The sequence below is a fragment of the Vulpes lagopus genome, chromosome 23 (genome assembly GCF_018345385.1).
Source record: "Vulpes lagopus strain Blue_001 chromosome 23, ASM1834538v1, whole genome shotgun sequence".
NCBI lineage: Eukaryota > Metazoa > Chordata > Mammalia > Carnivora > Canidae > Vulpes > Vulpes lagopus.
The window spans coordinates 55,910,092-55,937,510 of NC_054846.1; the positions used below are offsets into that span (position 1 = coordinate 55,910,092).

A 27,419-nucleotide genomic window follows, 5' to 3' on the forward strand; every position below is an offset into this window, starting at 1 on the left:
GCACGACCTTTGTGCGGCTTCATGCCCACTTGTCGCACAAGGAAACGGAGGCTGAACAGGCTGAGGGACTAGATGGGGAGCCAATGAGGCGACAGCGGAGACCGCAAGGCCCCTGCTGCCAAGTCCCTGCGCGGCCCGGACGGGTGTGGCCACCGCGACTGGCAGGAACGGCTCCCGGGACCGTCAGTCTACGCGCGTCAGGCTCCAACGAGAACTGTCTGTGCAACTGCAGCCCTAGGAGGCGGATGCCTTGGCTGTCCTCGTTCGACGGTGGCGATTATTGCCCTGTCCTCATAGGCTGAGGCATGGAGGAACGGAGGGATGACGTCAGCACTCACATCAAACGCTGGCGGCAAACGTGGCACGGGGGTGTCGCCACTTCCTGGGTAACCCCAGCTCTCGGGACCCAGTGCTGCATCGCACGGGACCGGCTGGTGCATTCAGCTCTTTCTCTGATGCATGCGTGAGCCATGGAGGCGCGTGGTGGGGACGGGGGGGCGGGGGCCACTGTTTGGCCCCGGGTCCTCCTGTGGTAGAAGCAGGGACTGTCTCCGGGCCTCGGCTCAGCGCATCCAGCCACCTGGGCGGTGCACTGGGAGCTCCTCGCTTCCTTGCTGACCTTCCGGAGAGCCGTCGATCGCACGGTCCTCCCCGGCCGGGCCGCCCTCCGTTCAGAGCTCGGTACCACCAAGGCGTGCCTACGACCCCGTCGGGGAGCCGGATCTGCTGTGCTGTTGTGCTGCCTCGCAGGCTCGTCTCTGCGGCTCCCGGGCTGCTCAACCTCTCCATGCGTCCGGGCCCTCACACCCTCTGGCTTATCCTCACGCACCAGGGAGAAAACCCCCCGGGGCAGGGAGGGCACCTCTGGGCTCCTGTAACGTCCAAAAAGAGGCCCCGCCTCATTCTCAGAAAACATATGTACTAAAACAACGAGAAAACACCTTCGTCCATCACTCAGGCAGAACCTAAATTCGGTGACACTGGAGGCGCGGGGAGAGCAGGTTCCAGGCTTTGCCACGGGAAGCACAGACAGCACGACGCCTGCTAAGGGAACTCTGGAAACGGACGGCACCATTCCCGTGCACCCACCCTGACCCGGCAACTCCGCTTCTAGAACTCTCTCCCGAGGATATTCTTGCTGGGTTAGGAAGGGACATACATATACGTACACGCACGGGGCGGTACAAAGCAGCATGATCTACAGGAGCGAAACGACGTACGTTCTGTATGAAGCCAGGGAGTGGTCCCCGGAATATACTAGTAAGTGAATAAAAAGCGACGTAAAGAGGTAAAAAAATGGGCAGCCCTGGTGGTGCAGCGGTTTAGCAGCACCTTCAGCTCAGGGCGTGACCCCAGGGTCCCGGGATCAAGTCCCGTGTCGGGCTCCCTGCATGGGGCTTGCTTCTCCCTCTGCCTGTGTCTCTGCCTCTCTCTCTCTCTTATGAATAAATAAATAAATCTTAAAAAAAAAGAGGTAAAAAAATAATCGCACGATTCCAATCATCAAACAGAGCGGCGGGAGAACACACGCACACACGCGGACTCCCCTTAGTGACCTGTGCGAAGCCCGCAACTCCAGATCATCTGCGGAAAGACGGAGGGAACAGGGCGGAGAGGAAACGGGGCCAAAGCCAGACTGCCGCACACATATCTCCCTCTGGAGGCTCATGTCTGGGACTCCGTAAATATTTTTTCACTACTGAAAAGGGAGGTTTGAATCTGATGAGCCATTTTGCCGAAACTCGCAAGCAGGGTATGAAGTCCACGAATACGGCCCGGGACCGGTCGGGGGGCATGACCACTCACGAAGGAACTCGTGGAAGAGGCCTCGGAGCACCGCCGTCCCCAGGAGCGTCCGGGAGGAGGAGCAGTCGGAAGGAAAGCAGCTTAAACCATTTTCAGTAGTCACGGGGCTGCTGCGGTCGGGGCGGGGCCGCCCGGAGACCCCCGGGGTGTCCCAGGGAGGACGGGAAGCTGTGTGGGCGTCCGCGGGGCTAGAATCTTCAGCAGGAACGGACGCGGGTACGGACGTGACCTCAAGGGAGCCGAGAAGAGAGCGTTCTGATGTCTGAAATGAAGCGCACCCGTCCCGCATCCTTATCTTCAGCTCAGTTCATTGAAAAGCCTTGGAGACAAGGGCCGGCCCCGGAGCAGCGATCGCCCCCGGTGCCCAGACTCCAAACACCACTTTCCACCAAAAATGGACGTTTTTGGTCTCCTTGGAGACATGAAATCCTTGGAGATCTCCTTGGAGAAATGGCTGATTCCAGGTCGGGGACAGAGAATGTTCTAGAGGAGGTTGGGCTGCTCCCAAAAGGCTCCCACCGGCCAACGGGACAACCGGCATGTGGGTTAGAGGGAAAATTGCGATGGATTTGTTTAAATCCACTAAAATGTAATGATATTTAAAAACGTCCAACTTTAGGCGATGTCAGGGGATCGACTCATTGAATAAAAACTGGTAAATAAAGGAAAATAATGGGGTTTTTCTCTGCCTTTCCTTCCTGAACTATACATCAGGGTAACCGAGGAGGTGACGGGGGCAAGTTTTCCTTAAGTATCTGAGCTCATACAACAGGAGGAAATGGTGGCAGGTGGGCACTTCTTGTGGGACCCAGGAAATTTAACAAAAATCCCCAACCCCTGGACAAGCAGAGCAGGACTAACTCCATTTTGTGCCGACCTGCTTATTGCTTAGGGAACTGCCCCACCCTAGTCAAGCCTGGGGCACACCCTAATCGGAAATCGGCTCAGTGATAAGCCAGTTCAAATGGATACTTTAGGGTAAAATGTAATTCAATCAGCCACCTGCTTGTGGACCAACATGACTGTGCAACTTTCTGCGAATCCCATTGGCCACTGGTCCCTATAAAGCTGCTACACCTCTTAGTCTCGGGGTCCAAGACCCTGCTCCGCTGTGTCGGGTATACTTGGACCCAGGCTCGAGCTTGTGAATAAACCCTCGTGTGTTTGCATCGGTGTCGGCTCCTCGGTGGTTTCTCGGATTCGCCTTCTTGGGCACAACGTTCTCAACCCCGCTGTTGGCTTTGACAGCCTCAAACAAGAGCATGCCGGGCACTGCGTGTCTCTGACGGTGGCGCAGAGCCCCGGCCGCAACATATTCCTGATCAAAAAATGGAACCTAAATCTGATTAGGTCTTTAGACCCCACTGCCAATTAAAGGAACTACAAGAAAGAGACAATCGTGTTAAACAACCTCCTTTCAGGGATGTGATCACTGAAATTCAGGATAAACGACGCGGCTTCGCCAACAAATATTCGCCAGGGTTGGGGGCGGGGGGGAGACATCCACGGACTGAAAGAGCTGACAAGTGTGCGGTAACTGTGACGTGGGAACCCGAGCAGGGTTCCAGCTTAAAAAATTAAAAAAAAAAAGTGTCGGACAATTATGGAAATTTGATTGTATTAAGTAATTATTTTCATTTTTAAAATTTTTATTTATTTATTTATTTTTAAAAGATTTTATTTATTGATTCATGATAGAGAGGTAGAGACACAGGCAGAGGGGGAGCAGGCTCCATGCCGGGAGCCCGACGTGGGACTCGATTCTGGGACCCCAGGATCACGTTCTGGGCTGAAGGTGGTGCTAAACCACTGAGCTACCGAGGGCAATAGTATTGCACTTATGTCCTAAAGAGTTCTTCTTATCTGCTAGAGATACACACTCAAATGCTGTGGATGAACCATTTTGCCTGGAATTTGCTCCATGATCACCCCAGAAGGGGGCAGCAGTGGGGGCGACGACGGGGAGGGGTACGGACGCCGCAAAACAGGCCGTGAGTTTGGACCCGGTGAAGCTGCGTGGTCGGCGTGCGGTGTCTGGAACGTTCCGCTCAAGGCGTGGGGGGCACATAAAGGAAATGCACGCACACTCATACACACTCACGCTCACACTCATGGTCCCTACACACCCACACAACGGAAGCCAAGAGGGGGAGGTTTCCCGCCTTGCACACAGACAAGAGCTCAGGACCAAGACCGCAGAGGGACCCCGTGCCTGACCCCATGCCCGCGCACGGCAGATGCTCAATAAATACTTTGTCGAAGGAACGAAATCCTGGTTGAAGGGTAGACAGACGGGGTGTTAGGCCCGAACTGCGTCTCCCGCCACATTCATAGGATGAAGCCTTAACCCCAGGAGTCTTTGCAGCGAGAGCCCTGAAAGAGTCGTAAGCAAGGTTAATAAGATCATCAGGACGTGGCCCTGGTCCAGTAGGACCGGTGTCCCCGTAAGGTGAGAATGCAAAGGCCGCGTGAGGACGCAGCCATCTGGAAGCCACCAAGGGAGCGGCTTCAGGAGGAACCCGGCTGCTGCAGAGCCCCCGACCTTGGCCTTCTAGCTTCCAGAGCTGTGGGATTCGGTTCCGATGGCGCCCCGGGCTGCTGGTGAGGGGCTGGTGCCCCCGTGACGGGGCCCACGCCTCCTGCTCCCCACCGCTCAAGCTGCGCCAGGCGGGGAGCACCCGCAAACAGAGCTGGGGCACAAGGGGGCCAAGAGCGGGTCCTCCTCGAGCTTCACGGGGGCCAGACGCCGAGTTTTCTCTTTCCCCATACGTTCGCCTTCACGACCCACCGTGAGGCGGGCACCGCTGTGGGCCTGACCGCAGAGCGGGAGCCAGGACAAGGGGTCCGCCCACGGGGCCAGAAGCACAGTTAGGAAGCGGCCGGCGTGGCTCGGGGCCCGGGTTGCCGGCCACTGTGGGTGGACGGGGCAGCGCCAGCCTGACCGCCCCCTCGGAGGAGGTGCCGGTGGCCAGAAGCAGTTCCACACACCTGGGACGAGAACCACGCAGGCCTCATCTGGTGCTTAGAAGTAGTGGTTCTTGGGCAGCGGTGTAGGGCCGCCTCCGGCCCAGGGCGTGACCCCGGGGTCCTGGGATCGAGTCCCACGTCGGGCTCCCTGCGTGGAGCCTGCTTCTCCCTCTGCCTGTGTCCCTGCCTCTCTCTCTCTCTCTGTGTCTCATGAATAAATAAATATATATTTTTTTTAAAGTAGCGGTTGTTGGCCTGGGATCCTGACCGTCCCACGCACTTCGCTGTGGATAAATCACGTCACTGCCCTGCACTTGAGCTGTCTCATCTGGGACAGGAGGACAACAGAGGTTCTCGCCTCCTGGGGTTGTGGTGAGGATTCTGTACACCGACCTACACGGAGCACTCGGCCTTGAGCCCGGCGCGATGCAGACGCTTGGCCATCAGTGGCTGGGGGGTCGCAGGCAGGACAAGCCACCTGGCTCGCTGCCGCTTTCCTGAGCTCAGAGCAGGACGACATCCTTCTCCTGGGAGGGGCGGGTACCAGGTGAGCCAGGGAGATCATGTCAGGGCCTCAGTGATCGCCCCGACTCCTTCCTCTGAGGCCTAAATGAGCTACGACAACGACGACTCCGATTCCTCTTGTGTGCAAGGGGAGAACCGGCCTTCGGTCGTTTCTAGAGGACTTTGTAATTTTCTGATTATAAAAGTAACACATGGGGTGTTGCACCCGGAGAGCAACAACGTGGATGCGTTCACATTAAACTCAAACCACTTTGTGTGAGGGAGTCGGGTGGGGAAATGAGGATTTTCAGTTTGAACTTAATCGCACTTACGTATTGCTTAGATTTTTTGTTTGTTTTGCTTAGATTTTTTTTACAACCACCAAGTATTACTGCAAAAATGAGTCTACGTACTCACTGTAGATGATCGATCTCCTTTTACCCCCCTGGGTATTTCTTATAAGCAGCCTTTTTTTTTTTTTCCCTTAAACCCACTTTAAGATTCTTTGTCTTTTATTTTTTTTGTTTTTATTTTTTTTTTTTAGATTCTTTGTCTTTTAATAGGGAGTTTAATTACCTTTACTGTCATAACTGATGTGTTTGTCTCACCGCTGTCATTCTGTTTTATGCTGCCAATTTCTGATGCTTCCATGTGGGGTCCTGTCTTCTTGGTCTTTTGCCACAGACAATACACTTCCTTTTGTTTTAATTTTCTACCGGGACAGGAAAAGTCAAAACCTGCTTTTTTTTTTGTAAAGATTTTTTTAAAGAAATTTATTTATTAGAGACACCCGGGGGCAGCCTGGGGGCCAAATCCAGCCCGTCCACTTAGGTACCGTCTACCTGAGTAGAGGCCCCTCCGGCCCCAAAGCCCAGGACACCTCCCATCTGGCCCTTTAAGAAAAAGTTCGCTGACTTTGCCGTAGAGCAACCGAGCAACCGGATGATCCTCCTTCTTTCTAAATTTAGGGGAAGATGCCATTTTCTCCCTTGTCCCATTAGAGCCTCTTAGAAGCTAAGTGGCTCTTAGCATATATTGAAAGATTTTTTTTTTAAAGACCATTAGCTTTTGCATTTAATTGTCCACAAGGTGGGGACACTTAATCAAAATACAACGAGAAAAAAATGGAAAAGACAAAAGATGCTGATTACAAAGCAGGCTTCTCCTGGGGCTGGGATGGGGGGGGAGGAGCCAGGGGGGGCGTGTCCTCAGGGGCCTCTCCACCCCGACTGCCCCACGGTGTTAAGCCCGGGATTGACCACCCGAGCTGGGGTCTCTTGCTCTGCCCCCCCCCCCCCCCCCCGATATGCTACTCCCTGGGTCCCTGACAGCCAGGCCAGCAGCCAGCGAGCGGCCAGCCCTCTGAGGAAGCAGCAGCCTCGTCCCTGTGCGGAGCTTGGGGTGCTCCCTGCGTCTGATGCGCTCCAATCTCGGCACTCCCCCACTCGCCCCCACCCACCCGAGGGACGGACGGGGCCCTTTTAGTCCCCAGATCAGGATCTTGCCCGTGAAACAGTGGGTCTAGTCCTGTCGGGCATGCCCGCACAGCCTCGGGGCCCTCACGCACCAGCAGCTCTGGGCTCAAGGAGCACCCGCTCCAGGAGGGCAGGCCGCGCAGAGGGTGCAGTCTGCAGCTTCCAAGCCCTGGTGCGGGGGTGGGTGCTGGTCAGCCCATGAGGATGGGGTCCCCGCAGCCTTGGGGACGCTGGGAGCCTGGGCTCCCGCCCCCCTGGGGAACTGGGTGGGGAGACAGGACTAGAGGTCACGAGCTGGTCAGGAAAGATGAAATGACTGGGGACCAAGTGTCCAAGAGAGTGGCCCAGCAGTGGCCCCTGAAGAACAAAAGGAATTAGGAGAAGGGAAGGGTCTGCTGAGGAGAGACAGCAGGTGTCCTAGAGGAGGCGGGCCAAGGAGAGGCCAACCACAGACATCGTCGGAAGGGAGGATGAGGGAGGATGAGGGAGGATGAGGGAGGATGAGGGTGCCTGAAGGAGAGGTGGACAATCCTCCAGACCTGGACTCTGCACGGGGGCTTGGCAGAGGCTGTGCCTCACCCGCAAGCAGCCCCAACCCGCAAGCACTGCTACCCTGCTGTTGCCAGGATGGGTTGATGTCACCTCCTAGTTCCACGGCTGGGAAGGCGTGAAGCTATGACTTTCACCTTATTTCTCTGACTCTAAAGCTTTGGTCATTTCCAAAAAAGGTCACTCCACTGGGAAAATAGCAGTGAGACTGGGTGGACCTCACTGTGGGAACGTGGGGGGGAAAAGCCGTCTGCTCAGGGCAGGACTGAGGCAGGTTCCCGGAAGGATGGACGAGCACCACCCAACCCCTAAAGTGGAGCAGTACTTATGTGACGGGTCCGATGAAGAAATGGTTAAAATCTGGGTTAAAATAATCCTCATGGCCAACACTACTGAATGCTGCCTCCCTGGCAGACACGGCTCCACGGCTCCAAGGACAGTGCATGCCCACAATGACCCTGTGGCCAGGCTACACTTTATAGATGGGGCAGCTGGGGCACGAAGGGGCCAAGTCACTTGCCCGGGGTGACTCAGAGGGTAAACACCAGGGTGGAGGCAAAGGACAGTCAGTGCAGGGGGAGGTCAGGCTCTGGAGACCATTAGGAGGGACTAACCTAGAACAGATATTTTAAGGTCTTTCACCCATCCATCCAACCTTCCTTCCTTCCTTCTGTCCTTCCTTCCTTCCATCCATCCATCCATCCATCCTTCCTTCCTTCCTTCCTTCCATCCATCCAACCTTCCTTCCATTCATCCATCCATCTATTCATCCTTCCATCCAACCTTCCTTCCATCCATCCAACCTTCCTTCCATCCATCCATCCTTCCATCCTTCCATCCAACCTTCCATCCATCCATCCATCCATCCATCCTTCCATCCATCCATCCATCCATCCATCCATCCAACCTTCCTTCCTTCCTTCCTTCCTTCCTTCCTTCCTTCCACCCTTCCTTCCTTCCTTCCTTCCACCCTTCCTTCCTTCCTTCCTTCCATCCATCCATCCTTTCTTCCTTCTATCCATCCATCCTTCCTTCCATCCATCCATCCATCCATCCATCCATCCATCTATCCATCCTTCCATCCAACCTTCCTTCCATCCATCCAACCTTCCTTCCATCCATCCATCCTTCCATCCTTCCATCCAACCTTCCATCCATCCATCCATCCATCCATCCAGCCTTCCTTCCTACCTTCCTTCCATCCATCCATCCAACCTTCCTTACATCCATCCATCCATCCATCCATCCATCCATCCATCCAACCTTCATTCCTTCCATCCAACCTTCCTTCCTTCCTTCCTTCCTTCCTTCCTTCCTTCCTTCCTTCTACCCTTCCCTCCATCCTTTATTCCTTCCATCCATCCATCCATCCTTCCTTCCATCCATCCATCCTTCCTTCCTTCCATCCATCCATCCATCCATCCATCCAACCTTCCTTCCTTCCATCCATCCAATCTTCCTTCCTTCCTTCCTTCCTTCCTTCCTTCCTTCCTTCCTTCCTTCTACCCTTCCTTCTACCCTTCCTTCCATCCATCCATCCATCCATCCATCCATCCATCCATCCATCTTTCCATCCAGGAACTCACCAACCAGTACCGAGCAAGCATCTAAGTGTCTAACCATTCGCCAGCTGTGGCTGTGAGACCCTAACCTCAGGAGCTTCCAACCCAGCAGCAGCACAGCGAACCCTCTGGGGACTCACTTTACACCAGGAGCTGCCCTTTATACCTTGTTCTTATCACTCCCTCTGCTTTCAGCTGGAGCAGACAGGGGCTCAGAGGGAGAAGGTGACCTGCCAGGATTCCAGCCTCTGCCCGGGGGCTTGAGAGCCCACCTGCACTCAGACGCTCCGCCATATGCACTGAATGGTCAGCGGTCCCCCCTCATTCTCCTCCTACCTGTCAGCTCCGGGCGGGGTGTGCTGTGCGGCTCCCCCGCTCGTTCTCCTGGCCTTCCCACACGCTGGCCCGGGTGCTTGGCACGTGGAGGAGAGAGTGCCAGGCAGCCTGAAAGCCTTGAGCCTGTGCAGCGCTGCCAATGCTTTGGGCTCACAGAGCTCCCCTGGGCAGGAGCTGGAAGCAGGGTTTCGGAGAGGGCTCTCCGTTGAGAGAAGAGGCGTCCTCATGCCTGATGGCCTCAAACCAGCATTCCTCCAGTTACAATGCAAATTTCTATGCTAAGTCATTCCACAGAGCCCTGCCACCCTGGTGAGGGTGAGAGGGCCGCCCGGGGCCTGGGAGGGGGGAAGGACCACGCGGACGGCCCTCTCATGCCTCTGCAGAGTCTGCGGTGAAGCCCTGGCCCGCACATACCTTCACAGCGCAGCACGGCACTGTTCCAGACCACGCTGCCCTCCTTCAGGATGCAGGTGATGGTTTCCGAGCCCTGGGTCCCAAGGAAGCCTTCGTCACACAGGAAGGAGATGGAACTTCCCAGCTGGAGGCTGTCCCCAAACCGCTTGCCGTTCACTGGCACGCCAGGGTCAGGGCACTCGTTGTGTCGGAAGGCTGTGTGGAAGGGGGTCAGGGTGTGATTAGGAAGGCTGGCGCACAGATGGGCCCCCCACCCCGGAGAAAGTGAGCTTCTAAGCCCAGCCCCAGGCCCCCCTGCCGCTTCCACAAGGACCGGCCATGCTGGAGGCGGGGCAGGTGCCCCGGAACCAGAGACCCCGGGACCCAGAGCCGCCCTGGGCAGAGAGCAGGACACTGACACACTGGCTCTCCCGCTGTCCCGAGCACCCAGTCCCACTTGGTCCCAACGAGCATCCCGGGACCAGGCACGGGGCCAAGTGCATCCCACGTCAGCTCATTCACAGCCTGCACGACTCCATGAGGTCGGCACGATGACCCCAGGCTACAAATGAGGAAACTGAGGCTCCACGTGGCTTAGGAGCCGGGCGGCCTCCTACTGTCACATGCACTCCACGCTGCCCTAACCGCAGACAGTTATGGGGTCATTTATGTTGCAGATGAGCTGGACTCCGAGTCCTGTGACACTAATAGACACTAAGCATCAGAAAGCAGGTGCCCTGGCCCCCAGCCTGCCAGAAGTCATTCCCTTCATCTCCTCGCAGCCGTCAGGCTGCCTCTCGCCCGTCCAGACAAGCGACGACGCAGGGGCACGGGGCACAGGAGGGAGGGCACGTGCGGGTTTCACTGGGCTTTGCCTCTTATTCAGTACACGGTTCTGGGCAACTTATGTAATTGCGCTGAGCCTGTTTCCCGACCTATAAAGTGGGGACCGTACTTCCCTGGCAGGGTCATTTTGGGACAGAAATAAAAGGAAAGTTGGTATGAATCCTACAGTGGAGGATGTTTGGGACGGTGCCTGACAGATGGTAAGGACTCCGCGGTATGAATCCCCTGCCTTCCTCCCAGGCCCGCTCTGCCTCCACGGAGCACGTCCCCAGCCCGCCCTCCCCAGGGGCACCAGGTTCTGGAGCGTCAGCCTCCGAGCCACACACCCCGTGCATCCCTGCTGTCGTGAGGACGGAGCCCCCCGGGGGACCGGGCGCCCTGGCTGGGCGGGCACACCCATTTGCAAGCCTCCGAAATCCCCTAGTGGTTGAAACACGTGCACAACCAGGGACACAAGGGCCTCAAAGGCTGCTGGGTCTTGCTGGAGGCAAGAGCCCCGCAGACCCGGGCGTCCTTCCCAGCGGAGGCCAGCGCAGGGGCCTCTGATGTGGCAATGGGGTGATGATCCCCTGTGGAGCCGGGCAGGTGCCCCCACACTTGGGCCCCAGCTTCCTTCACGGGGGGCCGATGGCCGGGAGGCTGCCTGACGTTTCGAGAGACGCCGCGGAAACAGGGCGGTGCTTGGGGCCACGAGGGACTATGGAGCCACGTCCAACGTCGGGGGCAAAGGCTCTAAGTCAAGGATTTAATACCCGTGTGCCTTTCCAAGCCGCAGTTTCCCGGCGTGCGGAAGGGGCAGGCCGAGCCTGGTTCCTGAATCGGTGCGGGGCGGCCTGCAGCGGCGGCCACGGGGTACGGCCGCGCTGGGTGCTGGGGGCGGCAGCTGCCCGCATCATGGCTCAAACGCCCCACAAGGAGGAAGGACCTGCTTTGCCCAGAGCACTGGGCATGCAATGGGATCGCTGGTCCTTGTTACCAGGGCGCCGACCTCAAGCAAGCACGACGGGGAGCAGCCCGTGCTGTCTTGCAGCAGAGGGGCTTCTGGGAGGGGGGCCCCCACGTGGTGCAGACTGAAGCTCGGCTCACATGATCGTTGGCCATGTGTGACCGAGGAGCCTCAGGTCTGTCCCCCAACACCTGTCCATGGACTCCTGCAGCACCCGCTACACTGGCATCAGCTCCAAACACTCCAAACATGTTCGTTCCAGGGCCTCATCCCCTTGGGTATTCTGATTTAGCAACGGGGCCAAGTGTAAAGCAATTATGTCTATTTATGCACCCAACTATCTCTGGAAACAGCAAAGTCTGGCGAGAATCATCCCTGGGGGCGGCGGTGGGGGGGCTCCGGGGCCTAATTAACACTTGTTCTTTGACATGCCCTGTTTGCACCATGTGTATGTGTTGCACGTGTGTCATTTTTTCAGGAGCGGAGAAGCCCTGGGGAGGAAGCCTCCCTTGGGGTCAGGTCCCCGCCTGCTGCCTCTCCCTCCAGCCTCCACCAAGGACTCAGTGCCGGCTGCTTTCTGGAAAGTGGGCCCTTGGCGGGACACAGTAGCTAGTCCCGTCCCCGGCTCGCCACTGCCGTGTGCACCTGCCCTGAGCCTGTGGGGTGGCCAGCCCTCACCGTCCCTGGGACGCCTCTCGCCCCTCCTCTTCCTGCCTCCCACCGGGGTGTGGAGGGGGGAAGAAAGGGCATCGGTCACTCACGGAGCTCTCGGTTCCGCGAGCACTTGCCAATCCTTAGCGGGTCCAGACTCTGTGCTGGCCACAGGGACACGGAGGCAAGCACGCAAGCCCCCAGCTGTCCAGGGCTCACGATCTCATGTGGAGCAAGCACATGTTTGCTCCACAGGAGCGGCAGGGCGAGCCTGGGAAGGCGGTGCCGTGGGCCTGGGCCCTGCGTCCTCTTCCTGTGGGCGGCGGGGGCAGGTGTCCGGGGAAGAGGCACGCCCTGAGATTGTTGCTAGCAAGTATGCTTGTGTTCCTCAAGGTGTGGAAGGGATGCTGGGAAGCGGCTCCAGCTTGGGCGGTGCCCTGGGACCCGAGGTCCCCAACGGCCCCAGCTCACCGAGGGCCCGGGGACCCAGTTGTGTGGAGGAGGTGCCAGGCTCTGTGCGTGTTTGTGCGTGGAGCAGGATGCGAAGTGGGCGCTTGCATCTCACGGCGGCCCCCTGAGAAGATCTGCGGACCTGCCTGGCAGGTGCAGCCTCAGCCCCACCCACCTGCTCGGTGTTGGCTGAGCTCGCACGGTCCACGGCTCCTCATGACCCACGAGCACCTGCTGCTACCTTGGCAGTCTTGCTGCTTCTCGGCCCCATGCCCCCCTCCTCGCTACGGTCCCAGGAGACACAGGAATGAAAAGGATTAGCACTTAGCTTCAGGCTGCTTCTAGAGAAGCGGCCCAGGGTTGAAACTGGGAGGGGACAGGTTTTGGACTGTGGCCCTGAGAGGGCAACAGGGAAGTGCCCCGATAACACAGCTAATTAAGCCTCAGATCCAAGCAGAAACACCGCCACTGCAGACCTTTGCTCCTGATCCGACTCTTGGGTGGGAACTGGGCCAAGCAGAGCGCGAGCCCCGCTGGGGACACCCAGTGTCAAACGTAAGCAGGTGTTCAAGGAGCGGGGGAGGGGAGGGCACCTTGAGGGGGGTTGGCGATGAGGATGGGTGACACAGCTGCCCTCCAGGAGGGGGAGGGAGGAGGGAGCAGCGAGGGCCCAGGCTGGATCTTACAAGCAAATGCTCAAAAGAGAGGGAATCCGAGGAAAAGCACCCTGGCCAGCAGCCAGCGCTTTCTGGTTTCTGATCATGCGACCCCGCCCAGACCTCGGCTCCCGGCCCCTCTCATCATGCTCCTCCCTGGGGGTGCTGTCCACCGTGCGGGGACTCACTGGTGAAAGTGATGTTGAAGCCCCTCTTCCCCGTGGAGTGGTCGGTCTGGAACTCGAGACGGGCCACGTGGCCGCTGCTTGTGATGGAGGAGGGGAGCTGGTTTCCTGAGAAGGTGCCCAGGACCGGGGCCTCGGCCGTCGCCCCATCCTTGATGACCAGGAAGTCAAACTGGGGTTCCACGTCAATGTCGTTGAAGGCCAGGTGAATGCGGCTCTCGGGCCGGGCCAGGATGAGCCAGACGCAGTGGAGGTGGTTGCCATAGTCCTCGGGGTAGTTGGGTGACAGGACGACCCCAGATGGGCTGGTGAAGTTGAAGAAGCAGGAAACTGCAAGAGAGGAGCAGGGGAGGTCAGGGAGCGCCCGGGGGCACCTGCTGGGCCTAAAGAGCATGGAAGAAACGCGACACTGGGGTTGGGCAGACTGGCTGGGTGCTGGGTGCTGGGTGCTGGGCGCTGGGTGCTGGGCGCTGGGCAGGAGGCCTGCTGGGTCCTCGGTGGACACGGTCTCCGGGGTAGTGGGGGGCAGGGCACGTTGGGCCCAGGTCTCTAAACGGGATGACAGGTGTGCCCGCGGGATTCAGGCAGCCTCAAAGTTACGGGAACGAAGAGGCACGGGGGTGCTGGGCAACTGTCTTCCAGAGACCAAAGCATTGGAGGAACCTGGGGGAGGCGTGAGGCTGGCCCCTCCCCACGGCCTACCCACTTACTGGCCTCCCGCCTGCTTTGCCCTGAGGACACACTCCTCTGAAACCCCTTACTTTAAAACCCTTTTCGTGCCAGTTACTAACAGGCCCCCGGGGGAGGTTGAGGCAAGGGATGTGCTATATACATGGAGTAGCAAGCAAACAAGCAAGCACTGAACCAAAATTAAAAGGGAAAAACAAGAGAATGAAAAAAAAACTGCAACCAATATGGCCAAGGGGTAAATACCAATGTTAAAGTAGAGCTTTTAGAATTGTTTAAGAACATCAGCAAGAAAAAAAAAAGAACATCAGCAAGAAAAATAAATTTAAAAAAATAAAATAAATAAAAAAAAGAACATTAGCAAGATGAGCAGAGGGTAGGCTCATGGGATTCGTGGGAGAAAAAGTAGAATGACTACAAAAACACCGTGCATTTCACTGGTAAAAAAAAAAAAATTAAGAAAAAATATACAGCCCAATATTGTGGAGGCTTCGCGGAAACTCCTAGGTATTTATTGCCAGTTGCAGAGTAAAGCTGATATAATTAATCCTTTTGGAAGGGAGTAGGTGAATTCTTATCAATAGCCACAGAACTATTCAAATAGTTTTATATTCAATATATATTCAAATATTCTGACCCAGGAATCTCTAGGAACTAATTCAAAAGAAAAAGAGCCACGTGGACAAAGATGTTTATAGTGACATAATTTCATTACAGAGGAAAAAAAATGTGAACAACCTATATGCCAGCCTAATAATACGAGGTAAATTATAGCCTTTAATGTGATGGGGTTTGAACGAAATCATTAAAGTGATAAATACGACCCTGCAGAAAAAAGAGCGTTAAGCATCACTTTAAGTAAAACAGTAGATCATAAAATTATATGTATACTTCCGATTACAGCTATTACACATTTATTTACATGTGGATAAAGGCTGGACATGAGCCCCTGAATAAGAATTGTTTTCGAGGTTTTGGGGTAATACTTTTTCAAGATGAAAACAGTGTTTAATTTTTCTGACTGCAAAAATGATATAGGCTTCTACGAAACACTTTTATTTATTTTTTTATTTATAAATTTATTTTTTATTGGTGTTCAATTTGCCAACATATAGTACTAAACACTTTCAAATGTAAAAGTATAAAGAGGGTAAAAACTAATATGCGCAAACACCTAAGTCCCCTTATGACATTTATATTGATGTTGGGCGTTAATGATACTGAAACTTAAGTGAGCACAATATTTGGCTTATTAATTATAATGAAGCTAAGGTGAAAAAAATAATCATGAAATCATGCTTGCAAAAAAAGCACACGCACACAACAAGGGAATTGGTGGCTCCTTATGCTGAGCTGCTCCTTTCTTCCCTTGACTCGACCCATCTTCCCCTTTTCTACATCAGGAATCCCCTTCCCCGCCTGCTACTCAAAGCCGTCCCATCCGACTCTGCGAAGTGAACCTGGCCCCTAAGACACAGCCAGTCGTGTTCCTGCAGTCTCCCCTGTTTTGGAGGAATAGAGTCTGGGCCGAGGGGAGAGATGGACGTGACAAAGCCTTCAGGCAACACAACATATGGTTAATAGTGATTGCGGTGATACGCTAGTGATGACGACCAAGCGCAGGCCCTGTTCTGAGCATGGTCATCCGTTAGTCAGTAACACTATTTGGTAGGTAGCCCATTTTACAGACAAAGACACCAAGGCACGCAGAGGTTAAGTAATTTGCCAGGGTTGCTTGGTCAGTCAATGGCAACAGCAGGTTCAAGTCCATCTGATTCCAGGGGCCAAGCTCTCAGCCACCCCTCAACATCCCCTTAAGAGAACAGTACTACCCACCGGGCCACTGGAGTCCATGGGCTGTTCCTAGAATTTGCGGAGTATCGACCTGTCGACTCCTGACCCTCACATTAGCGCAGGCGTGGGGGGCTCTAGGGTGCCCCCACAGGGCCGTGCTGTCTCCAGCTGTGAGCGTAATGCAGATCGTGGGGAATCCTAACCCAACAAAGCCAATGACCTCGAGGACCAGGGGGCAAAATCACAAGACCTGCCTACGGGTAGGACCACACCGAGGTGGATCGAAGGCAAAAAGGAGTACCGTGATTTCAGAGGGGAGGCCGTCAGAAGCACCGTGAGCATGCGCACAACGGATTTGCCGCAGAGGAGGACTTGAAGGCCATCCCGAGTCCCCATCCCACTCCACCACCATGGCGCCATCACAGTTTTCTTGTTTCTTTATCCCCTTTGAGGTGGGTCGCCGTCTTGTAAAGCTCCAGGCGCACCGTTTTGAGCAGCTGTATACGTACGGTAGCGTTACCATCCCTCTAGAAGACGATCTTGCCACCCGTTTACGGTCTGTCCCTCCCTCTCCCCAGCACATACACACATGCTCCAGGAGACGAGAAGTCTTGTCTGTTTGACTCTTCTCAGTCCCCAATGGCTCCCACAACGCCCGGTGCATTCACTGTAGGTGCTCAATCAATACTTGCTGAATGAATCAATGAGTACAGTTGACTCCTGAACAACACAGGTTTGAAATGCTCGCGTCCACTTACGCATGGATTTTTTTTATAAATGTAGCCCAGTACTGTAAATGCTTTTTCTCTTCCTTATGATTTTCTTGATAACACTTTCTTTTCTCCAGCTTACTTCAGTGTAAGAATACAACATATCATGCACGTAACATGCAAAATGCGTGTTGATCAACTGTTTGCGTTATTGGCAAAGCTTTCAGTCTGCAGTAGGCTCTTAGTGGTTCAGTTTTAGGGGAGTCAAAAATCATATATGGGTTTTTTTTGACTGAACAGGGTCGGGTGGGGAGAGGTTGGCACCCCTACTGCCATGTTGTTCAAGGGTTAACTGTATTTAATGGTGGATACTGTCTAAAAAGATGGGGGCATGAATATGTGTGTCTCACGTCCTCATCCTGTTCCACACCTCCCTCCCCACCTCCGTTCCGGCAAGAGAATTGACCAAAGTCTGAAAAACAGGTGGATACCTGAGTCAGCTTTGGAAACTAAGACAAAATATTGTGCCATGACCCTCAATGCATTTCTCTTAGACACGGTACAGATCTGTTCCTAAATAATTTAGAGGAGAAAAGAGAATGGCCCAGCCAAGTGGCTAAACAGCAAAGACAACAAAGTCAGACCTCAAGAAATACGTTATTCCCATAACATTCGTTAAAAAAACAAAAACTAAAACAAAAACAAAACATAACCACTCACAGGTGTTTTCTACCCAACCAAGAGATGAATCGAAATGAAGAACTCAAATGTGGGAAAGTTATGGTTAATAATAATAATAAAAAAAAGATTAGGAACAAGCAAATGAGCCATATAGTAAGGAATCTAAATAATTGCTATAAACGTAGTTATAAAACAGAATGCAAGCGTAACAAATATTCCTTCGAAGAGAAGATAAAAGATATCACTCCTGCCCAAACCCCAGGGTAAAGCATTGCACATGACGCTGATAGAAAGCACAAAGTTGGAGCAAGGAGATATGCTAATTTCCTCATCTTCAAGAAACTCTGCTATATAGTTTCTGTGGTTAATTAGAGAAATATAGGTTAGACCATGTTTTCAAAGATGTTAAGAGTAATTAGTAATAGACTATAAAGTAGCTTATCTTCAAAATTACCAAAGGGGAAAAAGAAATGCAGTCAATTTAGCAAAAAATGAAATGCAAAGGGAACAACGGGGAAGCATAAAGAGGGGAAATGCAGAGTAAATGCTCAAAAAAAAAAAAAAAAGAAGACAAGAGACAAAACATTATTTATGACAATACACGTGTACAGATTAGCCTAGCCGGTAAGCTATAATTCTCATTTTGGAACAAGACACACGGCTTACACAGAGTGACACGAGGGAAGGGGCCAAGATAGCTCAGACTTTACATTAGACGAGGATCAAAGTTCACCCACACTGAGCCTCCGGAGACTCCCACAGCGGGTCCAGAGCACGCGCAGGTTCTAGAAGCTTTCCCCAGGGAACCCTAAATGTACAGTTTCAGAAGGGCTGGTGGAGGCAAATGCAAACCCCCCACGAAGGGGGTCTTAATCTCAAGATCAGACCCATGGAGGCTGTAATGTCACACCGGACTCTTGGACAAACCTCGTTTTGGGTCAAGAGTCCTCCGGAAAGCCACCAAGAGACACTTCCTCTCGTACCTGGAAGGAGACGAAGCTCATGAACGGACACTCACAGAACAAGAGCGCGGCCCCACTAAGCTCGATTTTATGCACTTAGAAATAAGTTAGACTTGTTGCCACGAGGGCAGGGGAAGGGAGTATGCGTTGTCCTACAGAGGTCTGACCGTTGTCGCTCCGGAAAATCCCGCTGCGTGCTACTTCGGAATGCTTCGGTGGCACGGTTTGCCTCTCCACGTCCAGAATGAACACATCAAGTGCTGTGACTGCATCTCATCGCTATCAAGCACCTAGGTGAAAACACGGAGATAAGGTGCCTACGCTTTTTGGAAGGAATTATGCTCACAGATCTCAGCCTTGGAGAAACTTTTAAATCAGAGGGCTTGCCATCGCTCAGACTTCTGAAAAACGATGAAGGCGGAAAACTCACGAACAGGTGTGTACGCATAATTACCGTGTGTAACATCAGATCATTATCTGATATGATCTGGAGTAGGAAACACAAGGGGCTTGTTGAAAAACCCTCTCTTACTATCTTCTCTTTTGTTGCTGTCTTTGCCGGCTTTGCTGCTTTCAAAATGATAATTCGATTACGGGGCGGGCGGGAGGGAGGGGGGTGCATATGAGAAAGCGAAACCAAACCCAAAGGTGATATTTAAGCAGTGGATGAGGCACGCGTTCCAAAATGAAGATATGACAGGATGCTTCAGACAGAACAAATAAACTATTTTTAAAAAGTGCAAGAGTTGGGATGCTGGGTAGCTCAGCAGTTTAGTGCTGCCTTCGGCCCAGGGCGTGACCCTAGGGTCCTGGGATCAAGTCCTGTGTCGGGCTCCCTGCATGGAGCCTGCTTCTCCCTCTGCCTATGTCTCTGCCTCTCTCTCTCTCTCTCTCTCTCTCTATCATGAATAAATAAATAGAATCTTTTTTAAAAAGTGCAAAAAAAGTGCAAGAGTTGGAGGAAAATACACTAATCTGAAATCAAAAGTAAGTAAAAATAAAGAGGATGTGTAAAATACTCTGAGTGTGTATGTGTTATATGAAACCGTGTGGCTCCCAAACAAGGAACATCACCCTCCTTACAAATATCCATGAAATATTACGGAAATGGACTTTATCTTAGGCTACAAGGAAATCTGCATAAACCTCACCGTGAAGCAGGAAGTGTGGGGCCGCGAGCACAGACGCACTAGAAGTTGACCCTCCAAGAAGACAGAAGACTCTGCAGATCACCTGAAAACTCACAGAACTCTTTCTTGAATAAGTTCTCGAGTTCAAAGAGGAAATGAAATCTGTGAACCCGGACTAGTAGATGATGATGATGATGATGATGATGATGATGTGTGGTCAAAGCTGTAGCTCACAGAAAATTCATAGCCTCATTCACCATTAAATTATAGAGAAATAAGTGAAGTGCATGTTCGAACTCAAAAGCTACAGAGAGAACAACTGAGCTGGATCAAGGACGGAAGGGAGAGTAAACTTGGTAAAGATAAAAAACAGAAATGAAAAAAAAATAAAAATTAAAAAAAAACAGAAATGAATGATGGAAAAGGTACATAAATAAGAAACTTCTCGCTCAAGACGTTTCGCCACGAGGGCTACCCAAGCTATAAGGAGAGAGAAGGTGCAAATGCGCGGAGATGGGACAGGGCGGCTACGGAGGTAAGCGAGTCACAAAACAGCGTGTGTGACCCGCCGAAAATCTGAAGTCTTTACAAAACGGAATTTCCTAGCAAATTCTCAATTACCAAAGTTGTGTGAAGAGGAAACCCGAGGGAACTGCAATGTGCTTTAAGGAACAGGTGGTTTCGTGGCTAGAGCTTTAAGACTCTAAACACACCATAACAGCCTCGCTATTTAAATTAATTTTGATACGAATACTCCCCTAAAACAGTATATATGATACACATATTCACACCCACCTACTCACACACCAACATACCCATCACATAAAAAAGAAATCCCATATGCAACGTGTTGGCAAATCAGGTTCGGTCCTAAAACAATGAACAAACACAGCCCGTGTCATGAAAACAACAAAACTGCCTGGAAGGCAGAGAAGATCATTTATTTTTTTCTTTTTTTCTTTTTATTTTTTTTAGAGAAGATCATTTAAAAGCAGGAGACGCACTAGGTCTTTGGAGGACGAGCTCACGTCTTAAAGTGACAATTATCCTCCAATCACTGTGTGCATTGGACACGACTCCAGGTGCAACTCACACCAATTTTTTTTTTTTTCTGGAAACCTTGGAACGGCCAGGACCGCGTGTATTGGGGACACACAGGTGACAAGAGCCAACTCCCCTTAAGGGATGGGGACTGATGCGGATGGGGGGCCAGCCGGCCCTGGACTGTAGCCCCGCGGAGGACACCATCGTGGTTTCGCGGATGCAGAGGGGAGTCCAGGTGGTCAAGGCTCGTGCTGCGCAGGGGCCACGGGCTCGCAGGCGCCGGTCGGGCTGCTCTGGAGCCCGTGGCAGGTACCTACTATGTCCTCAGCCAAGGACCCCTTGCTGCTCAGGTGTCGGGACATATCCCGAAGCTGCGACAGGAAGAGCTCCAGGCACGAGCTTCCCGTGGGGAAAGCACAGAAACAGTTGCGGCGTCTAAGCCCTTGGGCGAGGGCGAGGGGCTGCCTTTCACCTGCGGCCCATGGCGGGTGGAGGGGACAGGACGCAGGGTCCCCCCAGACTGGCGGTGGGGGGTGAGACTTGCACTCGCCCAGCGTGCCGCGGAGCCACCGGAAAGAGGGATACAGGGGGTGTGAGGGTCTCGGTGGTGAGGAGGGCTCTCTCGGGGGGACACCCCAGCAGAAACCGCGTGGGAAGTGGTGTTGTGGCCCCAGAAACGACAAACTTGGGGGCCTCAGAAGTCTCCATAAACAAAACCCCAATACCGAGGAGCAAGCGCAGAGGAGAGGTTTGTAGCTCATCACAGTTAAGTATCTATATGGTCTCCAAATACGGGGTCCATCCCGGGGAAGGTCACCCTCGGGCACAAGGCCTGGCCGAGGGAGGCTGAGGAGTCGAGCTGGTCCACGGGGACGTGGGGATGCACAGCGACACTGGGAGGCGGCGGGGGAAGGACAGACAGCCTGGACTGTGCAGGAGGATGGAGAGACGCTGGGTGGCAGGCGGAGGCCAGGTGGGAGGAGACCCTGAGGGCGGCCCCCAGGTGGGGGCACAGCGGGGGGCCTGGGGGGGCACAAAGCCGCCCTCGGGGTCTCGGTGGCGAGGTTGGTGGCGGCTGTGGGGACATGGGCTCAGACTGGGCAGGTGGGAAGGGACCAGACGCCAGTGTGACGGGGCGTGGGGGACAGCCTGACGTCTCGGGGGAGAAGCCGCGGGAAGTTCAACAGGTGCTGGCAGGGCCGAGCAGACGGGGGCGGGGAGGCCGAGCAGGGGGGTGGAGGGCACAGGAGGTGCCAGGACCCCAGCAGGTGGGGTGGGGGAGACCCCGGAGCAGGCTTCTCCAACAGCCCACGCTGGGCCAGCAGGGACGTGGGCACTTGGTGGGCCGCACGCTCTGACGATCGCAGGCCCATGTGCACCACGCCGCGTTCCCCACCGGGGCCTGCTGGGTGTGGGGCTGGTCGCCGGATGGAGAGAAGCACGAGGGCCCAGTGCAGGCCGAGGCTCTTGCACCTGCCAGGGTTGGGGTCACGGCCCAGTGCCAGGTGCGGGGCGAGGCCTTGAGCGGCGCTGGCGGACGGCACCACGGGAGAACAGCTCTGGCGGCCGCCCGCAGGCTCCTGCGAGCCTCCCCCCGCCCGACGTGCACAGGCCGTGGGGGCCGTCTCCCACCTCGCACCTCCACGGCCCCCCGGGTCCACCGTTCTGGGCCCCAGGCCTGTGCATCCTGCGGCCTTTGTGATGTAGCTACCACCCGAGCACTGCAGGAGTGAGCGGGGTGCCCAGCACGGCTGGGGGGGCGGCTGGTGAGACCCCGAAGCAAGCCCTCTGCTCCTCGAAGTCGGCGCCGTGACAGAGGCAGGCCGCGCGAGGGGACAAGGCATGGGGCGGCCGCCTCCCCAGAGGAGGTCAGGGTGGCCAGCCTCGGTCGGGGCCGCGGGGGAGGGCGCGGGTGCTGCTGCGGAGAAGCTGACCCGGCGCTCCTGGGAACCGGACGCTTCAGAGCGTGGAGAGGTGTGGGGACTCTGCCATGCGGCGGATTAGAGCAAACACGGCCCGTCCCGGACTCCCCAGTCCGCTCCCTCAAATGCGGTTTCTGGGGATTCTGGGGTCTGGAATGTTCCCAGGGCTCAGCGCCGTCTCAGCCCCCTGCGTGGTGCTGGGGGCTCCCCTCCCACCCCCAGCCCCCTGGGGAGGGACTGGAGCCCTGGTCTCGGGATCCCGGGGCACCTCGAGGGGGAACGCCGCCCCCTCCCGCCGCTCCCCGTCCTCCCGATGCCGGGGGCCAAGCACGCGGTCACCCTTGTCCGGGCCCTGTCGCAGCCCCGGCCCGCCTGCCGACTCAGGTCCCCGTCCCACTGCAGGGGCCGCTCCGGAGGGGCCTTGGGAGTCGCAGCTTCTCGGGCCGCACGGGCCCCCAGAGGCTCCCCGCACACAGACCCGGGACTCAGGCTCCTCGCAAGCCACCGCCCCCGCCCCCCCCCCCCCCCCCCCCCCGCCTCTCACATTCCAGCGCGCGGGCGACTCATGGGCAGACAGCAAGGCTAACTCCATCTCGCCCAGGTCACGCTTCCTTTCTAGAACGTTCCCTCCTCCCGTCCACCCGGGAAACTCCGTCAAGCAGCACTTCTCTTGAGCCGTGTGGCCTGTCCGTCCTTCCCCGCCTCCCGCTGCGGCCCTGTGCTAACGTCCTGAGCCCCTGCTTGCCGCCCGGGCCGGCGCGCCCTCCGTCCACACGGCCCCACAGCCTGGATCTCGGAGTGAGGGCCACGTAGAGCCCACCACCGCCCAAGCCACAGTGGCCCCGCGGCCCTCACAGGATCCGAGTGAGAAACCAGTGTCTGCTGTTGCAGCCCACCGAGACCTCTGGACTTGCTCGAGAAGGGACGTGAAGGACCCAGAAGGTGAAGGGCCGCCTGTCGGAGAGGGTGGCCGGATAAGGCCGGCCTGGGGACGCGGCGGTCAATAGGTGCAAGCACCCAGCCCCCTGATGAACATTCCAACACTGCGGACGGCAGGTGCCAAGGCCCTGGGGCAGGAAAGAGCTTAGAGAGCCTGAGGACTGGAAAGGGGCCCGGGACTCCCGGGCGCAGTGAGTGAGGGGTGAGTGGCACGGGGGCGGGGACAGGTAGGAAGGGCCTGTCACATCCTGCCTCATCGGCCTGGGCCCGGAGAGCCCCTCAGCATCCAGTCCTTCTTGGCATAACGTCCGCTGGGTCACGGTTACGGTACCAATAATGCGTTGCCCAAACGGGACACTTTTGAGAACAGAAGACAGACACTGGAACGGCCCCAAGCGCATCTAAACACGTGTGGGCTGCTCCCTACACCTGAGGGCCCTTCACGGAGGCCGCTGTGTAGACCAGGCCCGGCGCTGTGCCCTCCTCGAACCCGGGCTCTCACCGCGGGTCCGACGTGCCTGTCAGCTGCTGACAAGGCCTCCTGTCGCCAGCGCCGCTTCCTGCACGGGTCTAGAACCTTAAGGACCAGAGTGTGAGGAAAGCCCCCACTATGTGCGCTGGGGAAGAGACTGCATCTACACTCGCGGGGCTGCGCTTTCGCCTCGAAAACAGATAATGAATTCTTTGAAAAACAGACACAGCCAAGCCAAGCCCATACCCCCACACTGGAACATGTGTTAATCCTGAAAAATGTGGGGTTGCCTGGTATTTTTCACTTGTGCACCTTTTTTTGGCGGGGGGCAGGGGCTGGGGGGTGAGAGGCTGTGTCTACATGTCTACATGTGTAGAAATGGGACTAACTTTTTTTAAATTTTTTTTTTTAAGATATGGGACGAATAACTTCTAAATCGCACCTCTGCTGTGAAGACTCCCCGTGACGATGCCTCTGAGCGCTGAGCTCAGCGCCATCTCCTGTAGGGCTGCTTCGGCGCAGCATCTTAAGCCGGGGAGCCCAGAATGCGCCATGGTCCTGGCCACCCAGAGCCCAGCCATACCCTAGACCACCACCCACTGAAGACAGGAAACGAACACTTGGTGGCTACTCATCGTGATCATAAGGAAGCGTGTTTGCATGTCCTTGCACCCACAGGGACCCAGGGGAACTCGGGGTGGCCTGAGAGAGCCCCTTTAGGACTATGGGAGAGTCTGACCTAACTCCCAGAGCAAGAAGGGACTTAATCACGTAGCCTATGGCAGCCGTCCATCTTCCCCGAGCTCCCCAGGATACTGCCTTCGTACGCAAGGGCTGGAAGAACAACCTGTGAACCCAAGAAGGGTGGCCCAAGACCTCCTAGAAGGCCAAAGATCCAGGGAAAGTGAGTGGTACCTTCCCCGGGATCCACAGAGTCCAAGGACACCCGGAACGCCCGGGGCTGCTGGCGACGTAATTACGACCAAGTGAGATGACGGAACAGAGGAGGGGCACCGAGCGGGGTACAGGCCCCACGCCGTCCTGGTGAAACCCCGCGTGTCCTCCACAGTGGTCAAACACGGCGCGGCAGAGAAAGCAGGGATACAGGGAGGCCACAAGAAGCCACTTAAGTGCACACGTGACCTCGGAGCGCGAGCGACCCCACAGGTGAAAACTGAAGCCAAGGGGGCGGATATGGGCCACCCCCCGCCCCCATAGGCAGGGTTGCACTCCTAAAGCTCCGTTTTCCCAGCCTCCTTCCACCCAGGGGGCTGTGGCCTCAGGCCGTCTGGGGCTGGGACTCCCAGGTGTGGGAATGTAGCACTTGCACCGGGCCCTGCGCTCGTCGGTGCTTGCGGTTTGGTTCTGGACAGGTTCCCGAGTCGGCCTGGGCTGGTAGTCCGCCGGGGCTAGGATCCTCCAAGGAGTCCTCTGAGAATCCTCCAGTTGGGATGCTTTTCTTCCTTTACATTCCGGGGGCACTGTGTGGCCGCATCGATTACCGTAATAATGCAAAGAGGCCTTATGACCACGAGGACAGGACGCTGCTGCCGCCATCATTATGGTTGGCACGGTGACATTCGGCGGCCTCAGGCTGGCAAGACTCACAACACAGGGCCACGTACGTCGCAGCCCCTCGCCTCGGGAGGCCGCCGTCTGGCCGGGAGACCAAACCCCTCAGCACGCACGCACGGCTCCCCTGCAAGCAGCTGGGACGCAGTAGCTGTCCATATTAGTGGGGCGCGGAGCTAACCTAACATCTACACCTAGATAGGTTTTAGAACCTATCTAAAGGTTCTTAGAACCATCTAAAGGTTGGGATGCATCCCAGACCTGCTGGACCAGAATCTCCGGGGATGAAGATCCTTGCTTTCACAAAGCCTTTGAGTCATTTGAATGATTAGCCACATCTGAGCCCATAAATATCTCCTTCCCCCGTAAGATATCTGCTTATTTAAAAATAAAGTGATCCATGCCCTCCGACCAGTGGGGGTGAAGTCTGAGTTTGCCTCCAAGAACTGGCATCATCCGCTGGGCCCACGGGACTGGGACAGGACCCCGCTCTCCGTCATCCCCGTCCCACATGTGTGCCCCCCTCTAGGGATGGGGCTTCTGCTCTGGTTCTTGATTTCTTCTCCACGCCCTGCTCCGGGAAGGCCCTTCCTAATCCCGCAGCATCTGGCTGGGGTAGGGACACCCTGCAGGGGTGGACCTTCTTCTCCGTGAGGAGGCCTTGCATCAACCCAGAAGCTGCCCCCTTCCACGAACAGCCACCTGTTTAGTAGGAGTAAGGGTAACCGGGGATGCATGACCTGCATTGGCCTGGTAGGACAAGTGCTGACTCTACTTCCTAAGGCCTCCTGATGGGAAGTGCTGGCAAGCAGCTTCAGGAGCCATCCCTTTGTTCGGGACCAGATCCCCCGGCCCCGGCCCTCCTCACCCCTGGCTTACCCTCCCCAGGCGGCCCCTCTGCTCCGGAAAAGCTTCCTGGCCATGACTACAGCGTCCCTTCTCCAGTGCAGGAGCAGACCCAGAGCCTCCCCGCCTCCCATCACCACCCAGACGTCGAACAAGGAAATTATTCCTCTGGATTACTGGAGGCCCTCCTACAGAGCGGGTGTCTGCTCCCCCAGCTGACCACAACCTCTGCGTGGGACTAGTACAGGGAGACCACTGGTCTTCAGCATCAGGCTCTGGAGGGCTGGGTAACAAGGGAAGGGGGGGCCCCAGAGCCTCACATGCTGGTTTCCAATTTCTAGGAATTGGCCTAAAATCCAAATGTGGCCGAAAGCCATCCCCGGGTTCCCTGCTTCTCTCCTGGGGCCACCTGTGGTCTGGGAAGGCCCTCAGGGAAGCCTAGAGAACTGAGCAGAGCCTGACATCAACCGAGGATGCTCACACAGCCCTCGCTGCAGCCTCCTGCCCCGACCACGAACCTGTGCCCATGAGTATTATGCCCCACGCTGAGGCTGACGCTGTCAAACCTAGGCCGATCCCAATTCTGGCTGCAAACATTTGAAAAAGGCAATTTCCAAAGAGTCTAGCTGTTGCAGTCATATTTTCTGGGCCAAAGGAAAGGATGTCTGAAATTATTCTTGTCCTGGAAAATCTGGGAGTATATATTTACAGGGAAAGTCGGGGCTCAGCTATAGAGAAGAGGTAAAAACAGACGGGCTGCCCCTGTGTCTGGGGCACTGCGGTCGAGGTAGGAGGGGAGTGAAAAAAGTATCTGCCTGTTTAAAAATAAAGGTAGCAAGCGATGTATGTGACCTCTATGAAGAAAACCACAAAGCTGTTATATTTAGAAAAATGAAAGTAGATGAACAAAAAAGAGGGACATGCCATGTTTCTGGATGAGAAGGCTGTGTATGATAAAAATGCCTATTTTCCTCAAGTTAATTTACGGTTTAATAGGAGCGCACATACAAAATCCCAATAGGATTTCTTTCTTTCTTTCTTTTTTTTTTTTACTCTGACAAAATGATTCTAAAATTAATCTCGAACAACAAACAGATGAGAATAACAATGAACGTTTCTGAAAGAGAAAATAATTAAGGGAGGAAGGAGTAGTTTCTAGCTCTGCCAGATATTAGAACATATTATAAAACAACAATTAAAATTATTCAATGCCGGTGCTAAGATGGAAATAGAGCAGCAGAACAAAGTGGTGTCTCAAGAAACAGACTTAACCGCATGTGAGGATTCAGTATGTGATAAAACAATTCATTTCCCTCAAATCAAAAGGGAAATGA

At 55.1% G+C, this 27,419-nt stretch overlaps 1 protein-coding gene across 1 annotated transcript in view; it reads right to left on the reverse strand.

Annotated features, from left to right (window-relative positions):
• CSMD2 (CUB and Sushi multiple domains 2) overlaps positions 1 to 27,419 on the reverse strand; it is a 439,342-nt gene that overhangs the window by 184,172 nt on the left and 227,751 nt on the right. Inside the window, exons 15-16 of the mRNA XM_041738011.1 lie at positions 13,330 to 13,656; positions 9,614 to 9,808 (exon numbers count right to left, since the gene is read on the reverse strand). Coding sequence (XP_041593945.1) covers positions 9,614 to 9,808; positions 13,330 to 13,656 — 522 coding nt within the window. The remainder of the gene's footprint in view (positions 1 to 9,613; positions 9,809 to 13,329; positions 13,657 to 27,419) is intronic.